The sequence below is a fragment of the Onychostoma macrolepis genome, chromosome 08 (assembly GCF_012432095.1).
Source record: "Onychostoma macrolepis isolate SWU-2019 chromosome 08, ASM1243209v1, whole genome shotgun sequence".
Taxonomy (NCBI): Eukaryota; Metazoa; Chordata; class Actinopteri; order Cypriniformes; family Cyprinidae; genus Onychostoma; species Onychostoma macrolepis.
This window is the reverse complement of record NC_081162.1, coordinates 27,117,529-27,144,185: the sequence shown is the minus strand read 5'-3', so window position 1 is coordinate 27,144,185 and position 26,657 is coordinate 27,117,529. Positions and strand designations below refer to the sequence as shown.

At 35.8% G+C, this 26,657-nt stretch overlaps 6 protein-coding genes across 8 annotated transcripts in view; 3 read left to right on the top strand and 3 right to left on the bottom strand.

Annotated features, from left to right (window-relative positions):
• acaa2 (acetyl-CoA acyltransferase 2) overlaps positions 1-2,478 on the bottom strand; it is an 8,134-nt gene extending 5,656 nt beyond the window's left edge. The window contains 2 exon segments of the mRNA XM_058784340.1: positions 1,637-1,803; positions 2,378-2,478. Of these exon segments, the coding sequence (XP_058640323.1) occupies positions 1,637-1,803; positions 2,378-2,393 (183 nt within the window). The 5' untranslated portion in view covers positions 2,394-2,478.
• A 187-nt stretch (positions 2,479-2,665) lies between these two features.
• mrpl40 (mitochondrial ribosomal protein L40) lies at positions 2,666-5,680 on the top strand. Of its 2 annotated transcripts, none has more exons than XM_058784343.1 (4): positions 2,666-2,821; positions 2,923-2,997; positions 4,107-4,262; positions 5,205-5,680. In XM_058784343.1, the coding sequence occupies exons 1-4, from the start codon at positions 2,766-2,768 to the stop codon at positions 5,512-5,514; spliced, it is 597 nt and encodes a 198-aa protein (XP_058640326.1). In that variant the 5' UTR covers positions 2,666-2,765; the 3' UTR covers positions 5,515-5,680. The 2 variants fall into 2 exon arrangements, with proteins under 2 accessions (XP_058640326.1, XP_058640325.1); XM_058784342.1 differs by having other exon boundaries at positions 2,920-2,997; positions 5,205-5,678.
• Positions 5,681-5,815: 135 nt separating this feature from the next.
• On the bottom strand, positions 5,816-8,301 carry c08h22orf39 (chromosome 08 C22orf39 homolog). Its single transcript, XM_058784345.1, has 3 exons — positions 8,148-8,301; positions 7,071-7,238; positions 5,816-6,958 (listed from the first exon to the last, which is right to left on the bottom strand). Exons 1-3 carry the CDS (start codon positions 8,241-8,243, stop codon positions 6,827-6,829), a joined length of 396 nt encoding a protein of 131 aa, XP_058640328.1. The 5' UTR covers positions 8,244-8,301; the 3' UTR covers positions 5,816-6,826.
• A 128-nt stretch (positions 8,302-8,429) lies between these two features.
• Positions 8,430-20,225, top strand: gle1 (GLE1 RNA export mediator). 2 transcript variants are annotated; one of them, XM_058784339.1, is made up of 16 exons: positions 8,520-8,637; positions 9,215-9,457; positions 10,660-10,800; positions 11,283-11,431; positions 11,544-11,604; positions 12,754-13,008; positions 13,815-14,043; positions 14,147-14,259; positions 14,344-14,413; positions 15,594-15,736; positions 16,631-16,821; positions 18,172-18,301; positions 18,411-18,515; positions 18,607-18,689; positions 19,559-19,622; positions 19,710-20,225. In XM_058784339.1, the coding sequence occupies exons 1-16, from the start codon at positions 8,539-8,541 to the stop codon at positions 19,776-19,778; spliced, it is 2,145 nt and encodes a 714-aa protein (XP_058640322.1). In that variant the 5' UTR covers positions 8,520-8,538; the 3' UTR covers positions 19,779-20,225. The 2 variants fall into 2 exon arrangements, with proteins under 2 accessions (XP_058640321.1, XP_058640322.1); XM_058784338.1 differs by lacking the exons at positions 19,559-19,622; positions 19,710-20,225 and having other exon boundaries at positions 8,430-8,637; positions 18,607-18,696.
• A 429-nt stretch (positions 20,226-20,654) lies between these two features.
• On the top strand, positions 20,655-22,593 carry si:ch211-51h9.7 (uncharacterized protein LOC558400 homolog). The gene is made up of 2 exons (XM_058784344.1): positions 20,655-21,277; positions 22,271-22,593. Exons 1-2 carry the CDS (start codon positions 20,917-20,919, stop codon positions 22,423-22,425), a joined length of 516 nt encoding a protein of 171 aa, XP_058640327.1. The 5' UTR covers positions 20,655-20,916; the 3' UTR covers positions 22,426-22,593.
• Positions 22,594-22,710: 117 nt separating this feature from the next.
• seta (SET nuclear proto-oncogene a) lies at positions 22,711-26,184 on the bottom strand. Its single transcript, XM_058784341.1, has 8 exons — positions 25,882-26,184; positions 24,952-25,009; positions 24,691-24,833; positions 24,504-24,607; positions 24,312-24,425; positions 24,035-24,205; positions 23,686-23,808; positions 22,711-23,417 (listed from the first exon to the last, which is right to left on the bottom strand). The coding sequence occupies exons 1-8, from the start codon at positions 25,952-25,954 to the stop codon at positions 23,394-23,396; spliced, it is 810 nt and encodes a 269-aa protein (XP_058640324.1). The 5' UTR covers positions 25,955-26,184; the 3' UTR covers positions 22,711-23,393.
• Between the last annotated feature and the right edge of the window lie 473 nt (positions 26,185-26,657).

The following is a 26,657-nucleotide window of genomic DNA, read 5'->3' as shown; positions in this document are numbered from 1 at the left end:
CTCTAATATGCTGATATATGATATATTGGTGAGCATACACTGTAGGTAGTGTCAAATTAGACCAGGGTTATTATGGATAGATAAAACTAAAATCGAAAACTAAAACCACAAAAAGGGATGCTCATTACTTGTCAACTAAAATATAAACAACTTTTTATATTGCCAAAGCAAAATATGTCATTTTAATTTAGTCTAACCTGATGTATGAAAATAATTAAACTAAAACTGAAATAAAAGTGATAACATATATTACATATACATTTATTAATAGCATATAAGACATGTACTTCAAAAACTAATAAAAATGACAAGCAAAAAATTTATTTTAAATAAAATGAAAACTGAAAGTAGAAAAATTAAACCTGATTCAAAATATTTATATAATCTGTAATAGTATCTAAATGATATTACCACAACACTGAGTTATTCTAGATTAATAATAAATCAAAATTGATCGATGTTGTAACTCTTTTCAATGGCATGTTGAAAAAATATTAAGTTTTGATGCTCAATTTTACTTGCATGATTTGTATAACAGAAATTTTTTTTTATGTTATTATTCTTTTTTTAACTATAAGTATATAAACATTAAATATATACACATATAAAATCTGTTTACATACTTACATAAATATCAACTTTTTATGGACCCTTTTCACAAGAACCATGGTAAATCCTCAAAAGTTTATATATATATATATATATATATATATATATATATATATATATATTATTTAATTTACGATAACACTATAATTTGTATTATATCACCTTTGCATCAAATTACAAAAAAACTAGTCAACGCTAATGCGAGGGTGTTTCTAATGCAGCGTCTATGAGAGGAACGGTAAATTTGACATCGTTCTCTCTTCTGACTGCCGTTATCAGTCTCTCTCAATTTTTTCCTTTTATTGAAAGTCATGAAAACACTATCATGAAGTTTTTCTTTTGCTACTTGAGCAAATGGAAATGCAAAAAGATATATTTGCGGTACTCTCCCATTCACTGCTCTTCAAGTTAACCCAACTATGATGACTTCCGCTGCTGAGAAACCCGGAAATGTGAAAAAGGTCCATTGAAATAGGTATCACGGTTATCAACTCAACATAAAAAATAATTATCAGCTGTTTGTACTGCTCATGATTACCAGAGGCGTAAATCGCAGGTCAGGACCCTCTCATCTGAGGGTTGTCCCCCCTAAATATATCATTATAAATCACTCCATGTATTGTAAATAATATAATGGACATATACTTAAAATAACTGATATTAAGCTAATATTGTAGACCTACCAATGTGTTGGGTTTTGCTCAATATGATGTTAAGTGCGGTTGAATATCTACATATCTACAAGACGTCCTCAGTCCCAGACGAAACCTAAAATACTATGTGGAGGACGCAAAATAATTTATTAATTATAATATGACCGCGTGGTGAACCTATAAACCGAACTCATATTTAAACACGGTCTCCATTCTGTGTTCACATATTAAGTTAAGTCAGTGTTATTTGTGTCCCCTTCAAAAATTGATCTTGAGAGAAATTTTATGTTTATTGTCCCTCCTACAGTTTAGATGAAATGTACGCCCTTGATGATTCCTATAATGTGTGTCCCTAGTCGTTCAGAGTGTCTCACCTGCATGACGTTTCCCACGATGACACTGTTGACCAGCTCAGGAGCCACGTTCCCCGCAGCGAGAGCGGCTTTAGCGGCGTGTTCGGCCAGATCCGTGGCGCTGTGCTCCCTCAAAACTCCTCCATACGTCCCAAACGGCGTCCTCTTAGCCGAGACAATGAACACACCTGCACAAACACACAAGAGAGAAAAGAGAGACGGTCAGTTTCCTGCAGAAAACAACACTTTATTATCCAAAACATAGACATTATTGCATTATAACCAACGTGCACAGATTATACATTAAAATAGGGCCAAAGAGTAAACATTACAAGAGTAAACAACAGATTATGATGTGTCACTGACCTCACCTTTAACCTAATTCTCTCAGTAACGACTTTTATACATAGTTTGCAAAATCTGACGCTCGAGTTTCCTACAGAACAGGTCACTTATATTAATATTTTGATTTGTAATGAGGATTTAAACTAAAGCTAATAAATATGACATTTTAATAAAGAGTAGATGCACCTATTAATATTTTAGAGCTGTTTTACTGGTAAAGGGAAAAAAAACGAATAAATAAATTCAAATATGAAACTGAAGTAACGTATATTAATAAAAGTGACATTGAAGTTCAAGTGCAGTGCAAAAAACAAGCGCAAAACCAGATACAACGAACAAATCATTCGACAGGTTCAGTATAGTGCATTATTTCAAAGTTTAAAAATATATATATATATGTATATAAAGTTTATATACCTCTTAGGAGAGACATGACCGTGATTGTGATCGTTTGAGCTTCACTGACAGAAACACACCGCGCTGACCTTTCACCTACTTACCCTCAACATTCACTTCACAACATTCGGCAAACCTCTCAAACATTATATTATGTAAAATAATGTCTTCCTTTTCACGTAATCGTACATTTACATTTAATTAAAATACATATGTAATAAATATGATATTTAATTATACTTTTTATCCTTAGAAGATGAAAATACATTAATGCGGAAAGTGCGTATGTAGAAGCGGACGTGTTTTTACCTTGACCTATAGATCCATTCCACATTGGTCCGCCGGAAGGTGTAAAACACGTTTTAACTCTACAAAATTTATACGTTTAAAGTCGATATTTCTGTAAATTATGGCGGGGATTGTGTGCCGTGCTGCAAGCCGAATTATATCGAGTCAAGTATCATGGTACGTATTTGTCTTTGCATATCCATGCGCATGTGATAATATCAGTATGTCTCTCATAGAGGTCATTATGATGATGATGAAGAATAACTCTTTTACAGTAGCAGCTCTGTGGTTGCTGTCAGACACAGTCACTGGTTCACATCAGTGCTTTCCCTGAAAACCTCTGTGCCACTGAGGTCAGTGCAGATACAAACTATTCCCTTACATAAATCACCATAGTATTTTACCATAACATGTTTTGCACGATATCAGTTTTTTGTTTATATATATATATATATATATATATATAATGTTTTTTTTTTTTAAATGTTTTTTAATGGAGTCTCTTCTGCTCATCAAGGCTGTATCTATTCGATCAAAAATACAGAAAAAACTGTAATATTGTGAAATCTTATTGCAATTTCTAATAGTGGTTTTCTATTTTAATATACTTTAAAATAGAATTTATTTCTGTGACGCAGCGCTGAATTTTCAGCATCATTATTCCAGTCTTCAGTGTCACATGATATTTCAGAAATCATTTTAATATGCTGATTTATTACGAGTGTTGAAACTGTTGCACTGCTTCATATTGTTTTTTTGGAACATGTGATATTTTTTTCTTTGATTTTTTGATGAATACAAAGTTAAAAAGAGCAGCATTTGTTCAAAATAGAAATCTTTTCTAACAACTTTACTATGACTTTTTATTCATTTAACACATCCCTCCTGAATAAAAGTATTAATTTCTTTTTTTTTAAAAAGAAAGAAAAAATGTACCGACCCCAAAATTTTTAATAGCATTGTACACAAAATTTATTTTTTAAATAAATGCTGTTCTTTTTAACTTTTTATTAATCAGAGAATCCTTAAAAAAAAAAATCACAGGTCCCCAAAAAAATATGAAGCAGGTTTCCAACATTGATTATAAATCAGCATATTAAAATGATTTCTGAAGGATCATGTGACACTGAAGACTGGAGTAATGATGCTGAAAATTCAGCGCTGCATCACAGAAATAAATTACAGTTTAAAGTATATTAAAATAGAAAACTGTTATTTTAAATTGCAATAATATTTCACAAAATAACAGTTTTTTTAATGTATTTTTGATCAAACAGATACAGCCTCGATGAGCAGAAGAAACTTCTTTAAAAAACATTAAAAATCTTACTGATCCCAAACTTTTCAGCAGCAGTGTATATATATATATATATATATATATAGAGAGAATATTTTGAATATATTTTTGTAAGGGTTTTTCACTGTAATCAATGCATAAAAAAATGTTTCTTATACTCCACAGAGCAGAACCCAAGAAGAGGAAGAAGGTGGACCCGCGCCGAGAGATAATGATGAAGGAACGTTTGAAGAAGAAGCTCAAAAGGCTGGAGAAAGTTTCACCAGAAATGATTCCCATCGAAGACTTTATTACACCAGCCAAGTGCCTTGATGAGACCAGGTAAAATAATACACCTACTTTATTCTTTACTGTTTTATACATTTTAGAGTACTAGTAAAATCTATGGACGTATGAAAATTTTATTTACTACAGGTCAAAAATTTGGAATAATTTGGATTTTTAAATATTTTTTAAAGAAGTCTGTTGTGCTCAAGACTGCATTTATTTGATCAAAAATGCAGTAAACAGAAATATTATTATGACTATATGAATATCTGTTAAATTATTTCTGTGATGCAGTGAATTTTCAGCATCATTACTGCAGTCTTCAGTGTCTCATGATCTTCAGAAATCATTGTAATATGCTGATTTGCTGCTCAACAAACATTTCTGATTTTTATGTTGAAAACAGTTGTAAAAGTGTAAAATGTTTTTACGCTATAAAATAACGCTATGTTAAAATGTAATTTGTTCCTGTCATGACTAAACTGTATTTATCTGATTCAAATAATTTTGAAAAAAAGCATCAAAGTATCCTGAAAAAATATAATGCAGAATTATCACCATTAATAATAAGAATTACTACGACCATTACTAATAACTGAGCACCAATAATAATTAAGCAGCATATTAGAATGATTTCTGAAGATCATGTGACACTGAAGACTGGAGTAATGATGCTGGAAATTCAGCTTTGATCACAGAAATAAATTACATTTTAAAATATATTCATGTAGAAAACAGTCCTTTTAAATTCTAAAAACATTTCACAATATTACTGCTTTTTTTGTGCAAATAAATGCAGCCTCGGTGAGCAGAAGAAACACATTTAAAAAATCTTAATTATTCTAAACTTTTGCCTAGTAAAGCAGACACAAAAAAATTTGATTTTAAGAAAATGTCTTGCGTGGTACAAAGAAGGGGGGAAAATAAACAAGAGTGGAACCTCTTATTATTGCAATTAGGCCATTTGAACTAAATTGGCTCTAATGTGTGCTCCAGGATCCGTGACGCTCCTAAACTCTCTTTTGAGGAGAGCGAGCGCAGAGCCCTTCTGCTGAAGGAATGGTCCAGATACAAGTACACCCAGCACCAGACGGAGATGGACACCATCAACGAGGCGCTGGAGGCTCAGAGACAAGCTCTGGACGAGCTGAAGCTGGAGTCAGAAGAGCTTTATAAAGCAGCGGTCAGCCCAGATACAAACATATTCCCTTTCCAGCACGAGGGACCCAGTTACACACCCCCCATTACAAACTACGAGGCTCCAGAAGGCAAATACAACGACATTACTCGAGTTTACACACAGTGAGGTGAGCTTGAGCATGAAACAATTGTTTTCTGGTCTGATGAAGAGCAGCGGTCAGAAACATCAGAGAAATGGACTGTTGAATCGTTGTTCTTCATGTGTTAATCATCATTAAATAATGTTGCAAATGAATATTTGTCAACACCCGTTACAGCACAGGTGGTGTATCTGGAATTAAAAAAAACAATAAATTTTTTGCAATTCTTGATGTGTCTTTAAATCATGTTTCCTTATTTATACCTTTGGTTACATTTTATTTTAACGTGTCCTTGTTACAGTGTAGTCACACATTTAAATACTGAGTAATATTAATTAACTACATGGTTAGGATTAGGGTCACTTGCATGTAATTATGCATAATTAATTGTTATTATAATATTAAGTACATGTGTAAAGTGTTACCATACCTTTATTATGGTTTCTAGCTTCAGGCCAGTGATACAGTGGGAGGAATTCATATAATTACAAATAAATTCACATTTACTATCATTTCTGGTTTCTGTAGCACAATAAATAAAGTCTCCAATGAAGGCCAAACTCTTGTAAAAACATCCACAAAAAACATTTATATCATTGCATGTTTTCATTCATTAACACGTGTACAGCATTAAAATACCTTTTGATTAACAGCAGATGTGGCTTTGCGATATTTTAAATGGAAAATAAACTTCGTGCTATACTGACTTTCTCCCCTAGTAAAAAAGTAATTATTTAAAATACATTTATTTCACACCAAGTATAGTTCAAATCTATTAACATATTTACTGACATAGAGACTTTAAAAATTATAATTCAACTTTATGTGGAGTACTACTTGTGCACAATGTACATTTCTTAATATTAAACCTTAAATGTGTTTTAATGTCACTATTGATGATTGCACGGTGGTCTTTTATAATATCGATCTTTAAATGCAAGATATTTAAAGTGTACCTGAAGCATACTTGCAATAGTTCCACTTCATATATCTTTAGTTGGACTTCAGCACTACTTCCACATAATTAAAGTGCATTAAGCACAACATTAGTTCTAATTTAGCAGACTTTAAGTATACCAGTTTATGTTAATGCATTTGTAGTATACTTGGCATGAAATAAATGTATCTCAAATACATTTTAGTATATTCATTTTTCACTAGGGTCATCGAATGCTTATATTTCAACATTCGCTCAAGACGTTGATTTTTAAGCTGCTTTGCACGGAGCACCAGATCTACAACAGAACAGAAATGCATCAGTCCAGGAGAGGTAGTGTGAGGAGATTCCCAGCAGAAGTTCATGCAACTCAAGTACTTTCTTGCGTCGTAAATAGTCCTTTACGAGTCCTGTGGTTTGCCCTGGTTGAGCGGCAGGTGCCAATCAGCCGGAGGCGTCTGTCGAAGCTCCCAGACCGGAGTGAACTTCCTCTGCTCAGCGACTCGCTTCCTCTCGCTCTCCTGGAGGGATTCCTAATGGTGCATATGAGATGATAGAGGAGTAGAAGGAAAACTAAGTGATTAGTGGCTAGAATAAACAGCAAGGTGGCCCGGACCTAAAACTAAAAGCGACACACGGACTCACCTTGGCGTGTGTGCTGTGGTTTTTCTCCCACTCTTTGCAGGTGTTATAGTCTTCTTTCCACTGCTGGCAGTCCGGTGCTCTGCCGTAGGTGTAGTATTCATGGAATCTGTTAAATAAACTCTTGCAGTGCTTGAATTCACACCAGTAGACGTCACATGAACGTGGTGGCTGTGGACAAAATGAAAAATATATTCTTTAAAGGAACAGTTCATCCAAAATTAAAATGACTCACATTCAGGTCATGCAAGATGTAGGTGAGTTTGTTTCTTCATCAGGTTTGGAGAAATGTTGTCTCAGTAACGGATGCTCTGCAGTGAATGGGTGCCGTCAGAATGAGAGTCCAAACAGCTGATAAAATTAAGTGAGAAGCTGTGTATTTGAGAAACAAAGACGTTTTTTTTAACTTCAACCAGTTGCTTCCAGCTAAAATATGAGTCCATAATAACGCTTCATCCAATGAAAAAGTAATCTTTTCTGATGCACTTTTTTTTTTTTTTCACAGGAGGAAGTTTTATTATGAACTCACAGTTTGAAGTTAAAACATCTTGATGGATTTGTTTCTTACAAACATGCAGGTTTTGTCTTCATATGATGTTAATTGATGGAGTGGTGTGGATTATTGTGATGTTTTTATCAGCTGTCATTCTGACGGCACCCATTCACTACAGAGCATCCATTGCTGATGCTACATTTCTCCAAATCTGATGAAGAAACAAACTCATGTTCATCTTGGATGATATATTTTAATGTACACTGAAAGATTACACATACAAAAACTCCAATCACTGTACCATGGTATTGCCACAGTGCTTTTTTTGTAAGTGTACAATATTTATGAAGAACACCAAGGTTTAACCAAAGCAATTCGGCAAAAACAAGGTTGTTAGTGTTTGTTTCAGGTGAATATGAAATATCCTGAGTACACTATAAAGGTCTGACAGTGCGAGGTTAACTATACTTCACTAAGCAAGTACACTTTAAAAACGTGATATTACCTTATATTTACAATGCAACCGCAAAACGAGTTACTTAATCACCATTTAACGAAAAATACAGAGATAAAGTAATCAGACTGACCCTCCAGTTTGAGTGTGACCCTGCCATACTGCGCGCGCGCTCTTCTGTGGTGATTACCAGCGCGTCGCGATCAATGTTACAGATCTCCACTGCCATCTACTGACAATGTCAAATAGATTACTATTTGAATATAAATTTTATATAAATTTAATTTATTTTAAAATTATAATTTAATCCTGTTAACATTCTATTTACGCGTTTGCGTTACATGTTAATGCTTAATATGTAGTGTGTAAAAGAATTATCGATACGCGTCGTCCAGACTTTTATTTTGTAGTCAGGCGGAAGTGGCAGTGAGCACCGGCGGCTTGTTTAGGCTACAGCGGTGTCTAGCAGTTAGTTTGAAGTAAAGTAAATCGGTGTGAGGTAAAAAGACTTTAATGCCTCCAAAATGCCCTCTGAAAGTCTACGATGGGAAACTTTAGAAGCCCTGAAAAACTCTCCGAAGGGGAAAATCAAATACAATCCAGACTGGCTGGAAAAAGGGGAGGTAAACATGCTGATAAACTGAGAAATATTAACGCCTTATTTAGCTCATATTTGATAATTATGGAGTTTTAACACCTTTATTACTACTTAAACGTACCGTGCTGCTTTGTAACATGTATTCCATGTTATTCTGATATTATAATACCAAGGGATATGAATATAACTAGGCTACATGTTTATATCAGAATACCATGGTATTATTATGTGATACGATCACTGTACCATGGTACAGAAACAGTACCTAGTTATAGATCTTACTCTGCTAGAGCCATAAATACATTATATAATAATAATTATGTTAATTTAATAATGAATAAAACTCTTCACATAGATATTAAAGTATTTTACCAAAGATTAAAAACATTCATAAGAATAATGTCAATAAATGTGCTTCATTCTTCTCTATTATAACACTTTATGATGGAATGGTGACATTTGTTGGACATTTTAACGCTTGTTCAACTAAAATCAAAATTCAATGTGTTCATACTAAATATTCCAAGTAGTTATGGAATTTTTTATAAAGGCTGAATAAATGATTTAATCTTTGTTTCTTCTAACCCTGGTCTGTTTTGCAGGATATTCTGGCGGGGTGTATGGAGGTGTCCAGTCTTTCTCCTCTCTCAGGACAGATTCTGAAGAGACTGAGTCCTCGTCCACTGCTCAAGACCCGCTCTCTGTCCTCGTGTGTTCGTGATACGAGTCCCGAGATTTCGGAAGATCTTGCTGCTGGAGCTTCATTTTCCCAGACGAGTCCCAGACAGATTTCATCTCCCACCTCTCCACCTCCGTTCTCCATCCACGCTGAGGATGATGAGCAGGTGATGTCCTCGCTTTCTAAGCTTGATTTTGTGCATTCATTCATTCATTAGGCAGACACTTATTCATTCTGAAGAGACAGTAACTTGAGTGTTGCGAAACAAAGTTCAAGAATCGCTCACAAAAAGTATGAGCTTGAACAGAGATGTAAGTGTGCAAATTTCATTGAGCACTTGCATGACGGCTTTGAACAACTTTATTGGGAACTGCAAGATAATTTGTGGTTTAAGTTGAATTGTAATAATTAGTCACATGCTTGTTTGATTAACAGATTTGGTCATCGGCCACCCTGCTGTCTGTTTAAACTCCGCCCCTGCAAGCTCACGCTCATTTGCATACAAACATCTCAACATCCAATAAACAGCTTGGATGCATAGAACCAAGACTCCGCCTTAAATTTTTTTCTTTTTTGATAATCTGATATACTCTGATGTACTTCACAATACAGTCGCTACTTCCCTTTCATCTCGACTTTAATAATTTATATCAAAGCTCTAATGCATATCCATTGTTCAGTTTCTTGCTTGAGTTTGTGTTGGCATATATGGAAGCCCGTTTTCGCCTCTGAATAAATTTTTTTAAAAGGTTATTGCGACTTTTTATCTCCCAATTCTGACTTTTTTTCACAGAATTGCGTTTTGTAAAATCAGAATTGCGAGTTTTAAAGACAGAATTAACTAAAAAAACTCGCAATTCTGACACTTATTCACAGAATTGCGAGTTATAAAGTCAGAATTGCGAGTTTTAAAGACAGAATTAACTAAAAAACTCGCAATTCTGACTTTTTTTCTCGCAATTCTGACTTTTATTCACAGAATTGCGAGTTATAAAGTCAGAATTAACTAAAAAACTCGCAATTCTGACTTTTATTCACAGAATTGCGAGTTATAAAGTCAGAATTGCGAGATTTAAAGACAGAATTAACTAAAAAAACTCGCAATTCTGATTTTTTTTAAACTCGCAATTGCGAGTTAAAGTCCAGTTTTAAGGGGGCGAAAGACTGATATGTTCTCAGAATTGCGAGTTTATATCTCACAATTATGACTTTTTAACTCGCAATTGCAATCTGAGAAAAAAAGGCAGAATTGTGAGATAAAAAGTCGCAATTACCTTTTTAATTTTTTATTCAGTGGCGGAAACGGGCTTCCATAAGCATAGGAGTGCAATGCTGATTTTTCCAATTTTCATGCATTTTTGATCCCAGAATGCAGAAGAAATAAAGGAAGATTCTGTTGTGAGTCCTGTAGCAAGCTCACCTCCAGCAATTTCCGTCCTGTCGCCCAGAGCCACACAGATGGCCGGCTGCATCCGCATGTGTGAGCAGAAACACAAGGCCAAAGCAAAGGTACCATATCTGGAACAACAGGATGAAGATGTTTTTGTACACTAATTTTGTTTTTGAAAGAATACTTTTATTCAGCAAGGATGCATTAAATCGATCAAAAGTGACAGTAAAGACGCTTATAATGTTTCAAAAGATTTTTATTTCAAATAAATGCTGTTCATTTGAACAAAAATATGAAGCAGCACAACAGTTTTCAGCATTGATAATAATCAGAAATGTTTCTTGAGCCGCAAATCAGCATATTAGAATGATTTCTGAAGGATCATGTGACACTGAAGACTGCAGTAATGATGCTGAAAATACAGCTTTGATCACAAAAATAAATGACATTGTACGATATATCCCAATATGAAATAGTTAGTTTAAATTGTAAAAATATTGTACTATTTTTACTGTATTTTTGATCAATTAAATGCAGCCTTGGTGAGCAGAAGAGACTTCTTTCATTGATGCATGTAATGCATGTGTGTGTTCTCTCACAGGCGGAGCTGAGTCTCAGACAGGAGCAGCAGGAGCGGCTGGTGGCCACAGCTGCCAACTGTGAGTCTGAGCAGCTCAAACGCTACGAGGAGTTAATGGAGCTCAAACAGAGACAGGAGCGCCAGAGTATGAGAGACATGATGGAGAAAGAGTAAGGGATTTCTGAACTGTTCATTCTCATTTACAAGTTAAGATGATTACATGTTATGTGTTTGAATCATGTGCTAAATTAGTTGTTTAAGCAGTGTTTTTTGTGCTGAAAGGACACAGGAGAGTCTCGGCCGGCAGGAGAAGCTGCGAGAGGAACACAGACACAGAATGAAAGTGAGTCTGAATGGATTATTAAGATCTAATATTTCAGAAATCTTCCAGATTGAGTACAAGTTAAGCTTTATCAACAGCATCTGTGACATAATGTCCATTGACACAGGAAATAATTTTGACTTGTTTAAATAAACAAAAAATACTTTATATACGTTCTGGGTTCCAGAGAGTTTAAAAGCAGATATGTGCAGCATTTATTTTTGTTAAAGCAAAAATGTTTGTAATCAACTGTAAAAAAAAAAATATGATGAAGTCATGACAACATACAGTATGTTTTTCCATTACCAACTCGTCAAAATAATAAATTTCATCTTCAGATTCATTCATTAAGTTATATGAGATTCAAGTAGACAAGATTTTATATTATGAGTTGAAATGAAATTTAACTTAAAGTAAATTGAATTGGTGGAAGTATATTTCCAGTGCAAAATGTTGTCAGTAAAGATTATTCTAAACTTAGAACCAATTTTTTTTAGGTAGCTAAAACTAAAACCATTTTTTTGTTAATTGAAATAAAATTAATGTTATCTGAAACAAAATATAAAAATATAATATATATAGTTTTTTAATATAAAATCTAAAAAGCTAACTTACAATTATTGTATTTCAGCGAGTTGCTTTTTTATCATGTACTAAACAACTGAAGAAAAAAAAAGTAATAAACTGTACAGACATAAAAAAAATGAATAGAAAAGGCAAAAGCACACAACATTTTATTTAATTAAATTTAAAATGGAATATACACTGTATATATAAATATAAATATGTATACATATATATATATATATATATATATATATATATATATATATATATATATATATATATATATATATATTAAAACTAATTCAATTTATTAATAAAAACTCCACTAGAATCTCAGTGATACTAAAATAACACTGCTTAGAGCAGCCCTTTAATGCAGCTATAATACACGCATCAGTTTTCCCGGCTTTATCGACCCTTATATTTTACTGTACATTCATTCAGTTTTGTCTGTGATCTCTGTAACATTCTACATTGGTTTGGTTTGTCTGCAGGTTAGACTGTAATACCACAAAAAGCTTGGTTTATATAATAACTAAATAAATGGCAATACCTGGAATACCAGACCTATGTTGGGTAAAAGCCTAGTTTTCTGTGTTGCAGATCCTGAACCTGCGTCTGCGGGAGGCGGAGCAGCAGCGTCTGCGGGAGGCGGAGCTTGAGCGTCAGCGGCAGGTGGAGGGAAGAGAGCGGCACAGAGCTATCAATGCCATACAGGAGGAAGTGCTACAGCTCAATCAGCTCCTACAGCCACGCCCCTCCACACATACTGACCCCGCCCTTGACCACACCCCCTACATCACCCGCGGCAACCAGCTCTGCTCGCAGGTGTCAGAGGTGGTTCCGGCCTCTGCAGACGTGAGTCCACATCCACCTCATCTTACTATTATATTTGGACTTTTGAAAGAAGGGTCTTCTGCTCACCAAGGCTACATTTATTTGATCAAACTAACTAATTTAAACTAACTATTTTCTGTTGAGATATATTTGAAAATGTAATTTATTCATGTGATCAAATCTGAATTTTCAGCTAGTCTTCAGTGTCACATGATCCTTCAGAAATCATTATAATATGCTGATTTGCTGCTCAAAACATTTCTGATTATTATCAATGTTGAAAACAGTTGTGCTGCACAATATTTTTGTGGAAACTGTGATACACTGCCATTCAAAGAATCCCGAAAAATAAAATATATCACGGTTTCCGCAAAAATGTTGGGCAGCATAACTGTTTTCAACATCGATAATAATCAGAAATGTTTTTGAGCAGCAAATCAGTATATTAGAATGATTTCTGAAGGATCATGTGACACTGAAGACTAGCTGAAAATTCAGCTTTGATCACAGAAATAAATTATGTTGTACAGTATATTCACATAGAAAACATCTCTTTTAAATTGTAATAATATTTCACATTTCTACTGTATTTTTGATCAAATAAATGCAGCCTTGGTGAGCAGAAGAGATTATTGCAAAAACATTTTAAAAAATGGTATATATTCCAAACTTATGGCTGGCAGTGCATGTATATTTACTTGAATACATATACTTTATTATAATGATGCATGATAGGCTCCTATAACTTAAATGCAATGTAAGTCGCTTTGGATAAAAGCTTTTGCGAAATGCAAAAATGTAAATCATAAATCATTTGCATTTTGCAGGGTCAGTTTCTCAGCGTGGAGGATTTGACCGTGGCGGAGCGAGCGCTACAGGAAATGAGGTCACTTGTCAGAAACCTGCAGGACGAGGTGGCACAGGCTGCCGAGAGGAAGAGGAAGGAGCAGGAGGAAGAGGAGGAGAAGAAGAAGAGGCACGAGGAGCTGAAAGCCCAGCAAGAGGAGCAAAAGAAAACTGCAGCACGGTCCGCTAAAGAGAAAGCCAAGAAAGAGGGTGAGGGAGCAAAAGAACATGCATTAAGGTTTAAAAGCAAGCAGTGTATAATGTAAATATCACTAATGAAATAAATATGACTTCATGTCAATCTCATCTGCAGGTCTTCAGACAGGAGCAGATGAGAGCACTTTAAAATGGTACCACGCACTGCAGGATTCGTCCAGTCAGTGTGCTCAGGCGTTTGATCAGCTCAGCAAAGCTAAAGACACGCAGGTTAGACGCCTGTCAGCTCTGTGTAGCATTTATTGGAGACTGTATTGTGTTGTAGTGAATAATTATCTTGCCCTTATGTTGCAGATGAAAAAATTAAAAATGGAGCTGCAAAAGGCCGCAACCACACCTGTGAGCCAGATCGCAAACATCTCAGGTGAGACGAAAGTGAGAGAGACCAGCATAAAGTAATGATGAACTGAAATGGTTTTTGAGAGAAACACCGAAAGTGAAATTAACGTTTTCATTTTGCTGAAAAAAGTAAAATAAATTTCCGTCTGAACTGTTTTTTTAGTTGTCTATGCACACTTTGTGTAATTTTAGTATTATTATTGATATATTATTATAGTTTTTATTAAGATTTTGTTCTACATTTTTTTTATATTTCCTATTCTTTCTTTAATTTTAATTAGTTTAGTTTTAATACTTATGTTGCTGTTCTGTCATTTTTTGTTTTTTGTCTGTACAGTTTATATATACAGTATATGTATATATAGTGTATATGCATATTATATATAGTTTTTATTTTTTAATTAATTTTAGTTTATTTAGTTTGTTATTTTTGTATTTCAAGTTAAACTAAACAAAATGAGAAATAAAATTAAAAACATTAAATTAAGTTTTATTTGATTTCATTTAACGTTCATTTTATTTCAAGTAACGAAAATGTTTTATACTCTCTTTTTTTTTTTTAACAATCAGTTAATTAATGAAATTTATTTAATGATTGACAGTTCAAATAAAAGCTGAGTTTTATTCAAACATTTAGAAGATCTTAAACTTTAAACTTTTTAATGATATAATGATGTTTCTACTCTAATTCACTGGTAAATAAACATTTAAACAGTAGCTGTAATAACTTGTTTTCATAACAGATTTATTCAAAAATACATTAAATAATGAAGACGTCACTAACAGTGATATAAAAATATAATAAATATGTTATAAATTCCATATATTTAGCAAAATGCTCCTTTCTAGAGTTATTTTTTGGCTAATTAATGAGCTTTGGATCTGATCCCACATTAAAATGTGCCAAAATGGCATTTATTGTTTGAATTTTGTTATAAAATTTACATAATTTGAACATTCAGACTTTTTCATATCAAAACTAACACAGCACAAGTTTATTGTGATTTATTGTATTGTAGGTGTGCTACAAGTAATGTTTAGTGGCATTTTGTTTACACATCAACTGAAAAAGGCATTGATATTGATTTAAGAATCAATGTCAGTTCATCAAAATGAAGAATCATTAAAATAGAAATTTCAGTGCATCACTAACATAAAGTTCACCTCATGTCTGCTACTTTCCTTTAAACGTGGTTTGCATGTAGGCGCGCCGCTGAAGGAGGCCTTTGAGAAGATCGATAAGCTGTTGTCCAGCCGTCCAGTGACATCCGCTGGAAAGACAGTCTCTACATCCCAGCATCCTCAGGGGCTGGACTTTGTCAGTTATAAACTGGCAGAAAAATTTGTGGTAAGGCAGATTTTTACATAAAGGAGATTTTTAAAGGCAAATAAAGTTGATGCTCATTTTGCACAAGTTGATATGATTCTTTAAAGTCTTAATGAAAACTCTATAACATACTTTGGTTAAGATTTCTCAATGGTTGTGTAAAAAACACCCTTTTTACCCTGTCAAAATCAGCTCTGTTCACAGTGACCCGTTTCGGTGCATGTCCCTTTAAATGCTAATGAGCTCTGCTGACCCCGCCCCTCTGACGAGCCGCTCTCTGAGAGACTCTTAACTTTAACTGCTGTCAAACGATTAATCGCATAGAAAATAAAAGTTTGTTTACATAATATATGTGTACTGTGTATATTTATGATGTATATATAAATACACACACATACAGTAAATATTTTCAAAATATTTACATATATACATTTATATTCTTATATTATATATAAATATATTGAACATTTACATGCATGTGTTTGTATTTATATATGCATAATAAATATGCACATTACACACACATATATTATGTAAACAACTTATTTTGGATGCGATTAATCGCGATTTAATTGTTTGATAGCACTAAAAAAAAACGTATTTTCACTTCTTCTGGAGGTGAAGCTGGATCACGAATGATTTGCGCAAACATAAATGCATTTAGGTAGATCGGGAGCGCACTCCCTTCAAAGACTAACGTAATCCACTGTGTCTTCAGCGGCTCAGATGATCAGCTTGATTTGAGAAAGCGGTTATTATTTTGGGGGATTTCAAAAATAAATAAATAAAAACATTGGGTGAATTTTTATCATTATAGAGTGGATGTGTACACACACTGCCAACACACATTTAAGTTCAAACAACATGTAAAAGTGAATTTTGCATCCGATGACCCCTTTAATAACTCATTCACAGAAACAAGGAGAAGAGGAGGTGGCGTCCAATCATTCGGCAGCGTTCCCCATCGCCGCTGTGGCGTCAGGCATTTGGGAACTGCATCCTAAAATTGGAGAGCTTATACTCGCCCACCTCCACAAGAAGTGCCCATACGCTGTACCGCACTATCCACCCATGGAAAGTGGCACGTCTGTGGAGGATTATCAGAAGTAAGTGTGTTGCTTTACTCTTCAGTAGGGTTGGGTATCGAGAACCGGTTCCGTGCATTTCCACTGAAGAAGATTTCAGTGCTTCTCTTTCACATTTACCAACCAATATGCACAAAAATACATCAGTATATCATCATAAACACAGCTGTTTTTGTCTTAAGTGAACATATTTGAAAGAAAACGCACGTGTAAAAAGTATTTTAAGATCCGCCTGATTAGAATCGGAATCGGATACCCAACCCTACTCTTCAGTCACTTGGCCAAAAGCGTTTTATGATTAAATTAAGGAGACACAAAATGTATATTTACGTTCTACCTGCTCTGGTTTTTGAGTCATTCGTCTGTGCACACAGGCATGTCTTAGTGTTATTTTAGTATCATTGATAGTATTTTGTTAATATTTTGAATTAGATTTTATTTTTACATTTTCTGTTTTTAGTTTAACTTCAGTTGTTTTTAATAATTTAGTTTTATTTTATTGAAAAATTTTTTTTTACTTTTTATTATTTAAATATTTTTCTATATATTGCTTTTATTAATTTTTATTCATTAATTTTATTAATATTATTTTGGAATTTCAAGTCAAACTAGATGAAAAGTAACTTTCAAGTAATGAAAAATGTTTTAGTTTTAATTTTTTTTTTTTTTTTTTTTTTTTCATTTTCATTAAAATTAACAATAAATTAATAATTAATCTAAATGCTTACAGACGGACCCTTTAAATTCCTAACTAATTTTTGACTGCAATGTAAATATCAATTTTACGTAAATAAAGAAGAAATGCCTGTAATTATAGTTTCCTCCATTTATAAATGGCAATTCAAGAGATTCCAGATCGATGTTTGGTATTATTAATGTTATTCTGTATATAGGAAATACAGATGGCACTCCTTTTTTTTCTAAGAAAGATTTTTTTTATGCCTTGAACAACATATCCAACATATTACTTTTGACTTTGCACTTTAAATTTCAAATGAAGACACGTTTACTTTTTGAACGATGCAGTAGCTCCAGTTTTACTTCAAAGACCTTACACTCTGCCTGCTTAAACATTTAAAGTGCATGCAACATTAATGACCAATTTTCTTACTAAATGAGTTGATTTTTCACCTGTTTTTTGTTCAAAAAGATCAGCATATTAATATGCAGTCTGTAAAATGTTATTAATCAAAAATCGAATAAATTATTAACAGCATGTAATGAATCATTTACATCCCTAGTTGTAATAACCCTGCTTTTATAAGCACCATATTGCCTTTTTAATTATAAGAGCACCTCTTTTGGCAGCCAGACCTTCAGCATTTCACCTGATCAGAGTTTAAAGCATTATGAGTGTGTCTTTTCCATCAGGATTCTGGGATACCGTGTGGATGACTCCAAAGTTGAAGGGCAGGACAGCTTTCTGAAGAGAATGTCAGGAATGATTCGTCTCTATGCAGCAATAATCCAGATGAGATGGCCTTATACCGGCAAACAAGGGGTGTGTGATATTCCCTTCAACATGCATTAACAGACAGTAGAGTTTAATCCTGATGCGAGTGTTGCATATAAGAAGCTGAATCTCTAACACAAGCGTGTCTCTTCATCAGCCTCATCCTCACGGCTTGAATCACGGCTGGCGCTGGCTGGCACAACTCCTCAACATGGAGCCGCTGGCTGACATCACAGCAACTATTCTCTTCGACTTCCTAGAGGTAAAATCATCTTACTTTTGCAAATGATTTGTTTTTTTATTATTGCTCACACTCAGTATTTGCTTCATGACAATGTATTTTTTGGCTTTAGGTCTGTGGAAATGCCTTAATGAAACAATATCGAGGGCAGTTTTGGAAACTCATATTGCTTATTTATGAAGAATACTTTCCAAGGTATTAATACCCGTCCTTGTGAAGACATTTCCTTATTTTACTGTAAATGTATTGCATTTATGGCCTTCGAAAAGCAAATAATTTTTTTTTTGCTGTTTTAAAGGAATAGTTCAGGCCAGTCCAAGATGTAGATGAGTTTGTTTCTTCATCAGATTTGGAGAAATGTAGCATCGCATCAGTGTCTCAGCAATGGATGCACTGCAGTGAATGGGTGCCGTCAGAATGAGAGTCCAAACAGCTGATAAAAACATCACAATAATCCACACCAGTCCATCAGTTAACATCTGGAGAAGACAAAAGCTGCGTGCTTATAAGAAACAAATCCCATCACTAAGACGTTTTTGACTTCAAAGATGAAATACGAGTCCATAATAATGCTTCCTCCAGGAGAGAAATCCGCACAGATCAAGCATCGTTTACAAGTGAAAGCAGTCCAAAACAGCATTATTATGGATTTTGGCCAGAACTGACGATTTAAAGTTACATAACGTCTTAATGATGGATTTGTTTTTTACAAACATGCAGATTTTTAGCATCACAGGACATTAACTGATGGACTGGTGTGGATTATTATGATGTTTTTATCAGCTGTTTGGACTCTCATTCTGACGGCACCCATTCACTGCAGTGCATCCATTGCTGAGACACTGATGCGATGCTACATTTCTCCAAATCTGATGAAGAAACACACTCATCCTAATCTTGGATTGCCTGAAGTTGAGTAAGTTTTCAGCAAATGTAAATTTTTGGGTGAACTATTCTTTTATCATCACAGGTGTAAACATAAATGTCACTCGGTGATTACATCACCAAAAACAAATATGGTGTAAAACAGCCCTTATTGATTAAATTAAACCTCCTTTCCTCAGAATTGAAGCGGTCACCAGCACCGGTCAGATGGGCTCTGTAACCAGACTCAAACAGTTTCTAGAGGTAAGTGTCTTGTTTGTAGCAGCTAAATTATATTTTCCAGATTTTTAGTAACTAATAGTCACTGCATCTCTTCTGTCTCTTATCTAGACGTCTTTAAGAACTAAGCAGGTTCCCGTTCCCAAGAGCGAGCTTGGCTCCGCCTTCTTCCGGTCCTGATTGGTGGAAATACACCTGATAAATGTTTCAATATATTCTACACTTAAATGAAGTATAAGCCAATACTGTTTAATGGACGCACGAGTGTTAATGCATTTTTCTCATCTGTAAGATTTATTTAATCGAGCATCATGCCATCTTCAAGTTAGTTTTCTTTCATTTGAGCATGTAAGAATTTTTTTTTATTTGTTTTTAATACATGTTGGTGTCTTAATCTATCCATCCGATCTCAAATTTATGAAAATTATCCTCCAACCAAAATTTATTATCAGTTTACCCCAAACATAAGCCTTATTTTCAATATGATGATGGAGTGTAATCTCATGTGCGTACACTAAGATGAAATGTACTGTATATTGATGCGGGTATTTATGATTTTATATGACATAAGGATTAAACCAAGTACACCAAGTGTATTTTGACTCTTTCTATGTGTGTTTTTAAATCTAATGTACCAGAAAGTGGCTTTCTTTTGTTTTCATATTAGGGTTAGGCACAAAACCAGTCTTAAGTCTCTGGGGTATATTTGTAGCAATAGCCAAAAATACATTGTATGGGTCAAAATTATCGATTTTTCTTTTATGCCAAAAATCATTAGGATATTAAGTAAAGATCATGTTCCATGAAGATATTTTGTAAATGCCTTACCGTAAATACATCAAAACTTTATTTTTGATTAGTAATATGCATTGCTAAGAACTTCATTTGAACAACTTTAAAGGCGATTTTCTCAATATTTCGATTTTTTTGCACCCTCAGATTCCAGATTTTCAAATAGTTGTATCTCAGTCAAATATTATCATATCCATACATCAATGGAAAGCTTATTTATTCATCTTTTATACATGAACCTTATGACTGATTTTGTGGTCCAGGGTCACATATGTATTTAATAAACTAATACTTCCCGCCGTTAGGGGGCGCTGTCATTTAGTGACTGCGCAGTGACGCTCCAGAGCGCAGTAGTAGTTTGTGTTCTGTTTCAGCAGTAAGAAATGTAACGTTAGTTTGCTTATTGCATTGAATTCGATTTTAAACAACAGTTTTATGATTCCACGCGAGTTTTAAACTAGAAGCGCTTGTTGTTTTGTGCTGCGCTCGTTACGCGCAGTGGCGGGAAGTGTTGTTCTCTCTCAGGATGCTTCTGATGAAGTTTCCCGCGGCGCTGTGTGTCGTGGCGCTGTGGTGTGACTGGGTTCGGTTCGCTCTGGGCTGTTCCGGGCTGCTTCTGTGCCGCTCCTGCGGACACGAGGTGGCGGAGGACACGGACCTGAGGTTCGTTCCCAGCCGCCTGGCGCTGTCGCACCGGAACCACACGGAGATCGGAGGGAAGCGCGTCTCCGTTCAGCTCTTCGAGAATCCGCAGGGCTTCCAGTTTGAAGTCGTGACTTTTAAGCGAGCAGATGTGTTAAAGCACTGGCCGGCGGACTCTCACTTCACCTGGTATCCGGGTCACGCGTGGACCGTCGCCACCTGCCCGCGGTGCAAAACACACCTAGGTGGGTGTTTATAGGGTTCGGTATTTACTCATATGAAATGCATTAAAATATTGTAGACACATAGTATAAGTAAGCATTTAAAAGTACAATAAGTAATGCATTGCTCAAAAAAACAGCAGAGCATGGCGATAGCAACATGAAGGTGATGAGTTCATTCTTTTTTTTTTTTTTTGCGTCTGCCAAATACATAAACGTAAGTACATATTGTTATACTATATGAAACTTGTACACAAGTTTGAAGTATCTATTCTTAACACACACACACACACTAATTGTTTAATGAGCTTACATGCAATTTTCATGCTACTGTACTGCAAAACAAGTAACTTTCCTCTTGTGTTCATGTACATTTGATGGAATAGTTCACCCCAAAAATGAAAAATTTGTTTACTGTCCTCTCATCAGGTCATTTAAGATTAGGATGAGTTTGTTTCTTCATCAGATTTGGAGAAATGTAGCACTGCATCACTTGCTCTGCAGTGAATGGGTGCCGTCAGAGTGAGAGTCCAAACAGGTGATAAAAACATCCACACCACTCCAATCTATCAACAAAGCTGATTTGGCTTGTAAACGATGCCTGATCGGTGCATATTTCTCTCCTGATTAAGATGAGATGAGTTTTTCATTGGAGAAAGCAATATTATGAATAGAGTACTTGTATTTTAGCCAGAAGCAACTATTTAAAGTTAAAAACATCTTAAGGATGGATTTGTTTCTTACAAACACGCAGCTTTTGTCTTCTTGAGATGTTAACTGATGGAGTGCTGTGGATTATTGTGATGTTTTTATCAGCTGTTTGGACTCTCATTCTGACGGCACCCATTCACTGCAGAGCAAGTGATGCTGCATTTCTCCAAATCTGATGAAGAAATGTCAACATCTTGGATGGCTTGAGAAAGTGGACATTCTCAATTTGTTTTGGGGTGAACTATTCCTTTAACCCAAAATTTCCGTTTAAGTAGTATAACAATTTTTCTCGTTTCTTTGATATAGGTTGGGCGTTTCAGCCCAGCGATTGGCCCAGGACGGTGACCCGAGAAGAGTTTGAAGGTTCGGACCAGACATTTGTGGCGCTCATAATTGACAGACTTCTGCAGGAACACTTTGCATCCACACTGCTGATGACACCAAAATCTTTTAGAAGTTGACGATTGGCCAAACCACACTTCATGCCATTTAATAAAGCTATTTTTATGGGGATATTTAACATGACTGAAATGCCTGGCTTTGTTCTTGACCCAAGGGTAAAATATAGCTTCCCATTGACTTTAAAACAAACCATTTTAACATTTATTGCATCTTCTTTGCAACTGGATGAATCTCAAACATGGCGTTTTATTTGAACGAAACCGACTCGACTTTTTTTCGGTTTTAAGTGTACCACTTTAAGTTCATTGAGGCTGCGAGGGAAAAATTTACAAGCATGATTTGACTCCTTTTTTTAATATTTTATTTTATCAAAAATGTAATCCATTTCAAATCTGGTGAACGTCTGTAAAACAAGACAAGATAAAAATCAAAGACTCAATGATGGTGCCCACATACCCTCTTTTCCTCAGCCCTCCTGAACAGACACGGTTACAAGAGGTAACAGGGATTCACTACTGTTGTCTATCTGCTGATTAAACCATGAAGGGTTTAAATATCAAGAATAAAGTAACAAAACGGTGGAGAACGCTAGAGCTAGCAGATCACTGCGCACCATGGCTTCTGATCAATTAACCACACAAAACTTTAACAGGAAGAAATTATACATATTTGTACATATATATTTATAATAATAATAAAAATAAAAAAAACCAAACAGAAAACACTATTCGCAAGTCTACTCCAGACGACATGCGGCCGATAACTACAGTGTTTTGCTTATTACCTCGAAATGCATTTGGAAATTGAGATGGTAGATGCCATGTCGGCAAGATTTTGCAGTCAGTTTATTTTGAGTCTGTTCGGGGGACTTCAACATGGCAAGTTCAGGATAGAGGAAAGATGGAGCTCAAAATCAAAAAACAGAGGAAAAAGAAGCATCTTGCTCCCCAAAAAACAACAAAAAAGCCAAAGAAGCAATTTGGAAACAGGACTGGGGAAATGTGGATAATATTCCTCTATTTCAGCTTCAGTCATCCTCGCCATCATCATCCTGCAATACAAAAAAGAGACACAATTAATGGTTGATTTGTCAATTTAGAAGCAGTTTTGATCTATATAATATTTGACTAGTTTGAGGAACAATACTTGACACTTTCTAGAATTTTAAGAACTCATTGGAAAAGGGATGAACGACAAACTTGTCACAAATGTTTTTTTTTTTTTAAAGAAAAGCAATTCTGGCACTCTTAAATGAGAGAAAGATCAATTCTTTATAAGACCATCAATGCATGACAGCCTTAAATGAACTGGTTACATACCTCTCCATCATCATCCTCCTCTTCCTCTCCATCATCTTCTCCCTCTTCATCAATATCATCCAGACCTTCCTCGTCGTCGTCCTCATCCTCACCCTCTCCTTCCTCATCCTCCATGTCTGGAACCTGTTGGGGTTTGAAACGCAAATGAATGACTCACAATTTCCATTCAGCTGCATAAACTGGAAGAATTGTTCAACCACATCATTTAAGTGACTGGAATGGAAACTTTCTAAAGACCAAATAATACAAACCTACCACCGTGACCAAGTCTACACGAGCTTAATCTGCACATTTTTAAAGCTTTTCATTTGTATGTAGATGTTGTTCCAGATGGGAGTGCAAGTCTCACCAAGTAGTACTGAAGAGGATTCGGCCAGATGTCATCTTTAATAACTTCGCCCAACTCATCCGCCCCTGAATCAGCGTGATCATTAAACCAGGTGAAGAAACTCTCAGGTTCTTCATGCTGCCTCTTCTTGCCCGCTTTACTCTGTGTCTGACTGGACCGACTTGTGAGGTCCTGCAAAAGAAGAAATGATTCACGTTACAAACTCGGAAGTATTCAACCTTGTGACAGAATTCAGTCAGAGTGGAAATAACTCTTTAATAATCATCATCACACATACTTTTCCTGGTTTCCATTTGATCTCTGTTGACTTTGAGGTTGGGTCTCCACTTTCATTCAGGTGAATTTCTTTGGAGAGGACTTTGTTCTCAAAATACATGTTTTCATCGAAGTACTAAAAGGCAAGGGAAAAGAAGGTGAGTTATGGAAACATAAAAGCTGTAAGCCATGAAAATCCATTTTTACCACTTACAAAATCTATTCTGTAGCCAGATTTGATGTCTTCAAACTCCGTCACTTCTACTCTGGTCAGATAGTGAAGCGCCTCCTCATCCTCCTCCCCAAGAAGGGCTGAGACTAAATAATCAAATAATATTAAATAAAACATTCATTGAACATTATGGTTAAATAGCGTACGAACAGTATGCAAAGGATCTTACCTTGTGGGTGGTTGACAAATGTTGTGACCCAAAAGTTGGGGATTTTGGCTATGAGTTCTGACCTCTTCTGGAAGAACGGCTGGCGAAGTTTGTTGTATTTCTGTTCAACTTTGAGAATTTCCTCACTCGCCTGCTCGTTCAGTCTGGACAAGATCAAAAACAAAGAAACTATTTCATATCTATTCCCAAGCACTGTTAAAGCATGTACTTGTGTTAAAGCATGGATTGCCGCGCTAATTCATTCAATAAAGTTCAACATACCTGTCGATTTCATTCTGTACTTCATCGATGTGCTCGATGGCTTCTTGCTGCTCTTTTTCTAAACAAGAAAACAAGTGTTAAAGAACAATAACAGCAAATACTTAATAGTTTTTCTCTCGCCAAACAATAACAAACTAGCGCAACATAGGCTAAAATACTTTTATTCCCAATTTAAGCGCTTTTCAACCATTAAAGTAGAATTTAAAGATTTTTAAACATCGCATTATATGCATAATTCCTTCGAATAATCAGTATTATTATTAACTGTACATTTTCTGTGACGTGAATAGCTTGATGCATTGAACTCAGAGGGAGCCGCGCTGATGCCGCGTGGTTTAAATGTGAACGGAATCGCGCTGCACCTGCTTCCGCCGCGAACGCTTAACCAGTTAAACGGCTGCTGGTGCGCGTTTAAAGTCGCTTCAGCGTTAACTTCCACCATCATTAGCCCGTTAAAGTGCATAAACAACCATTAGCCCGTGCTACATCATGGCGGAGACGTGGCTCGGCTAAGGCTAAAGCTAAAGCACAACAACAATAAAGCAGCGCGCGGACGCTTCCGTTCCGCATGTTTCACGCTCTTTAGCTGCACGCGTTCCTTCGAAAAATCCGTTAGCGGTTCGAATAAAGCAAACTCCCGCGCTTTGATTTTTGAAATGTAACGGTTTTTCTGAGCGTCCTAATAGGGCTTTGTGGCGCGCTCGGTTCGCGAACGGCCAGAAATCAAACATGGCCTCCGCCGCCGGCTGCCGCCGTTCCTCCGAGAACATCCAGCCAGACCCACGGCCAATCACAAGCCCTGCACCTCGCCACAGTCTACAGAAACGAGTCACACTCGAGCCACTGCTAATTAACCAGCGATAATAGCGATTAAAACCCCGTTTAAGAGAAAAGAGAAAGTGAAAATGGCCGCCGATCGTTCTTGCTTACCCGAAGTCTCGTCCCCTCCGTCGTGGTTCGAGTTCAGTTCCTTTTTACTGACTTTAGCCGCTGAGGCAGACATGATTTCACTGATCACGACGAGAAGAGTTTTCAGTGAGAATCAAGCGCTGTGGTTTTTAAACTCGTTGAGGTAGAAGATCGTCCTCCTTGAACTCGGTTTCTGGAGACTTGTAATAGGACAAGAAGAGAAACGAGCGCTGCTCCGCACACAAACTTACCGCGAGGGAACGAACGCAGATTCTCACGCGCTCTTTCGGACAGAACGCGCCCCGCACGAGCTCGAAAAATGAGCTCCGCCCCTTCCAGAACAACCCGCCGAGCGCGACGTCGGTTCGCGGACCCGCTCTCTGATTGGCCGACGCCGGTGGGGGCGGGGCGGGGCTTGGAACCGCTACAAAAAGGGCGGGATTTCAACGAAGCTCTCATAACATGTCACCTGAATGTAGATAAAATGGTTCTGGACAAAACAGCACTGCAAGTAAACACACACGACTGTATCAATAGTGTTTAAAGGGTTAGTTCACCCCAAAATGAAAATTCTGTCATTAATTACTCACCCTCACGTCGTTCCAAGCCCGTAAAACCTTTGTTCATCTTTGGAACACAAATTAAGATATTTTTGATTAAATCTGAGAGCTCTGACCCTCCCATAGACAGCAACACAACTGAAATGTTCCCAGAAACGTAGCAAGGACATCAGTTAAACAGTCCATGTGACATCAGTGGCTCAACTTCAATTTTGCGAAGCTATGCTAATACTTTTC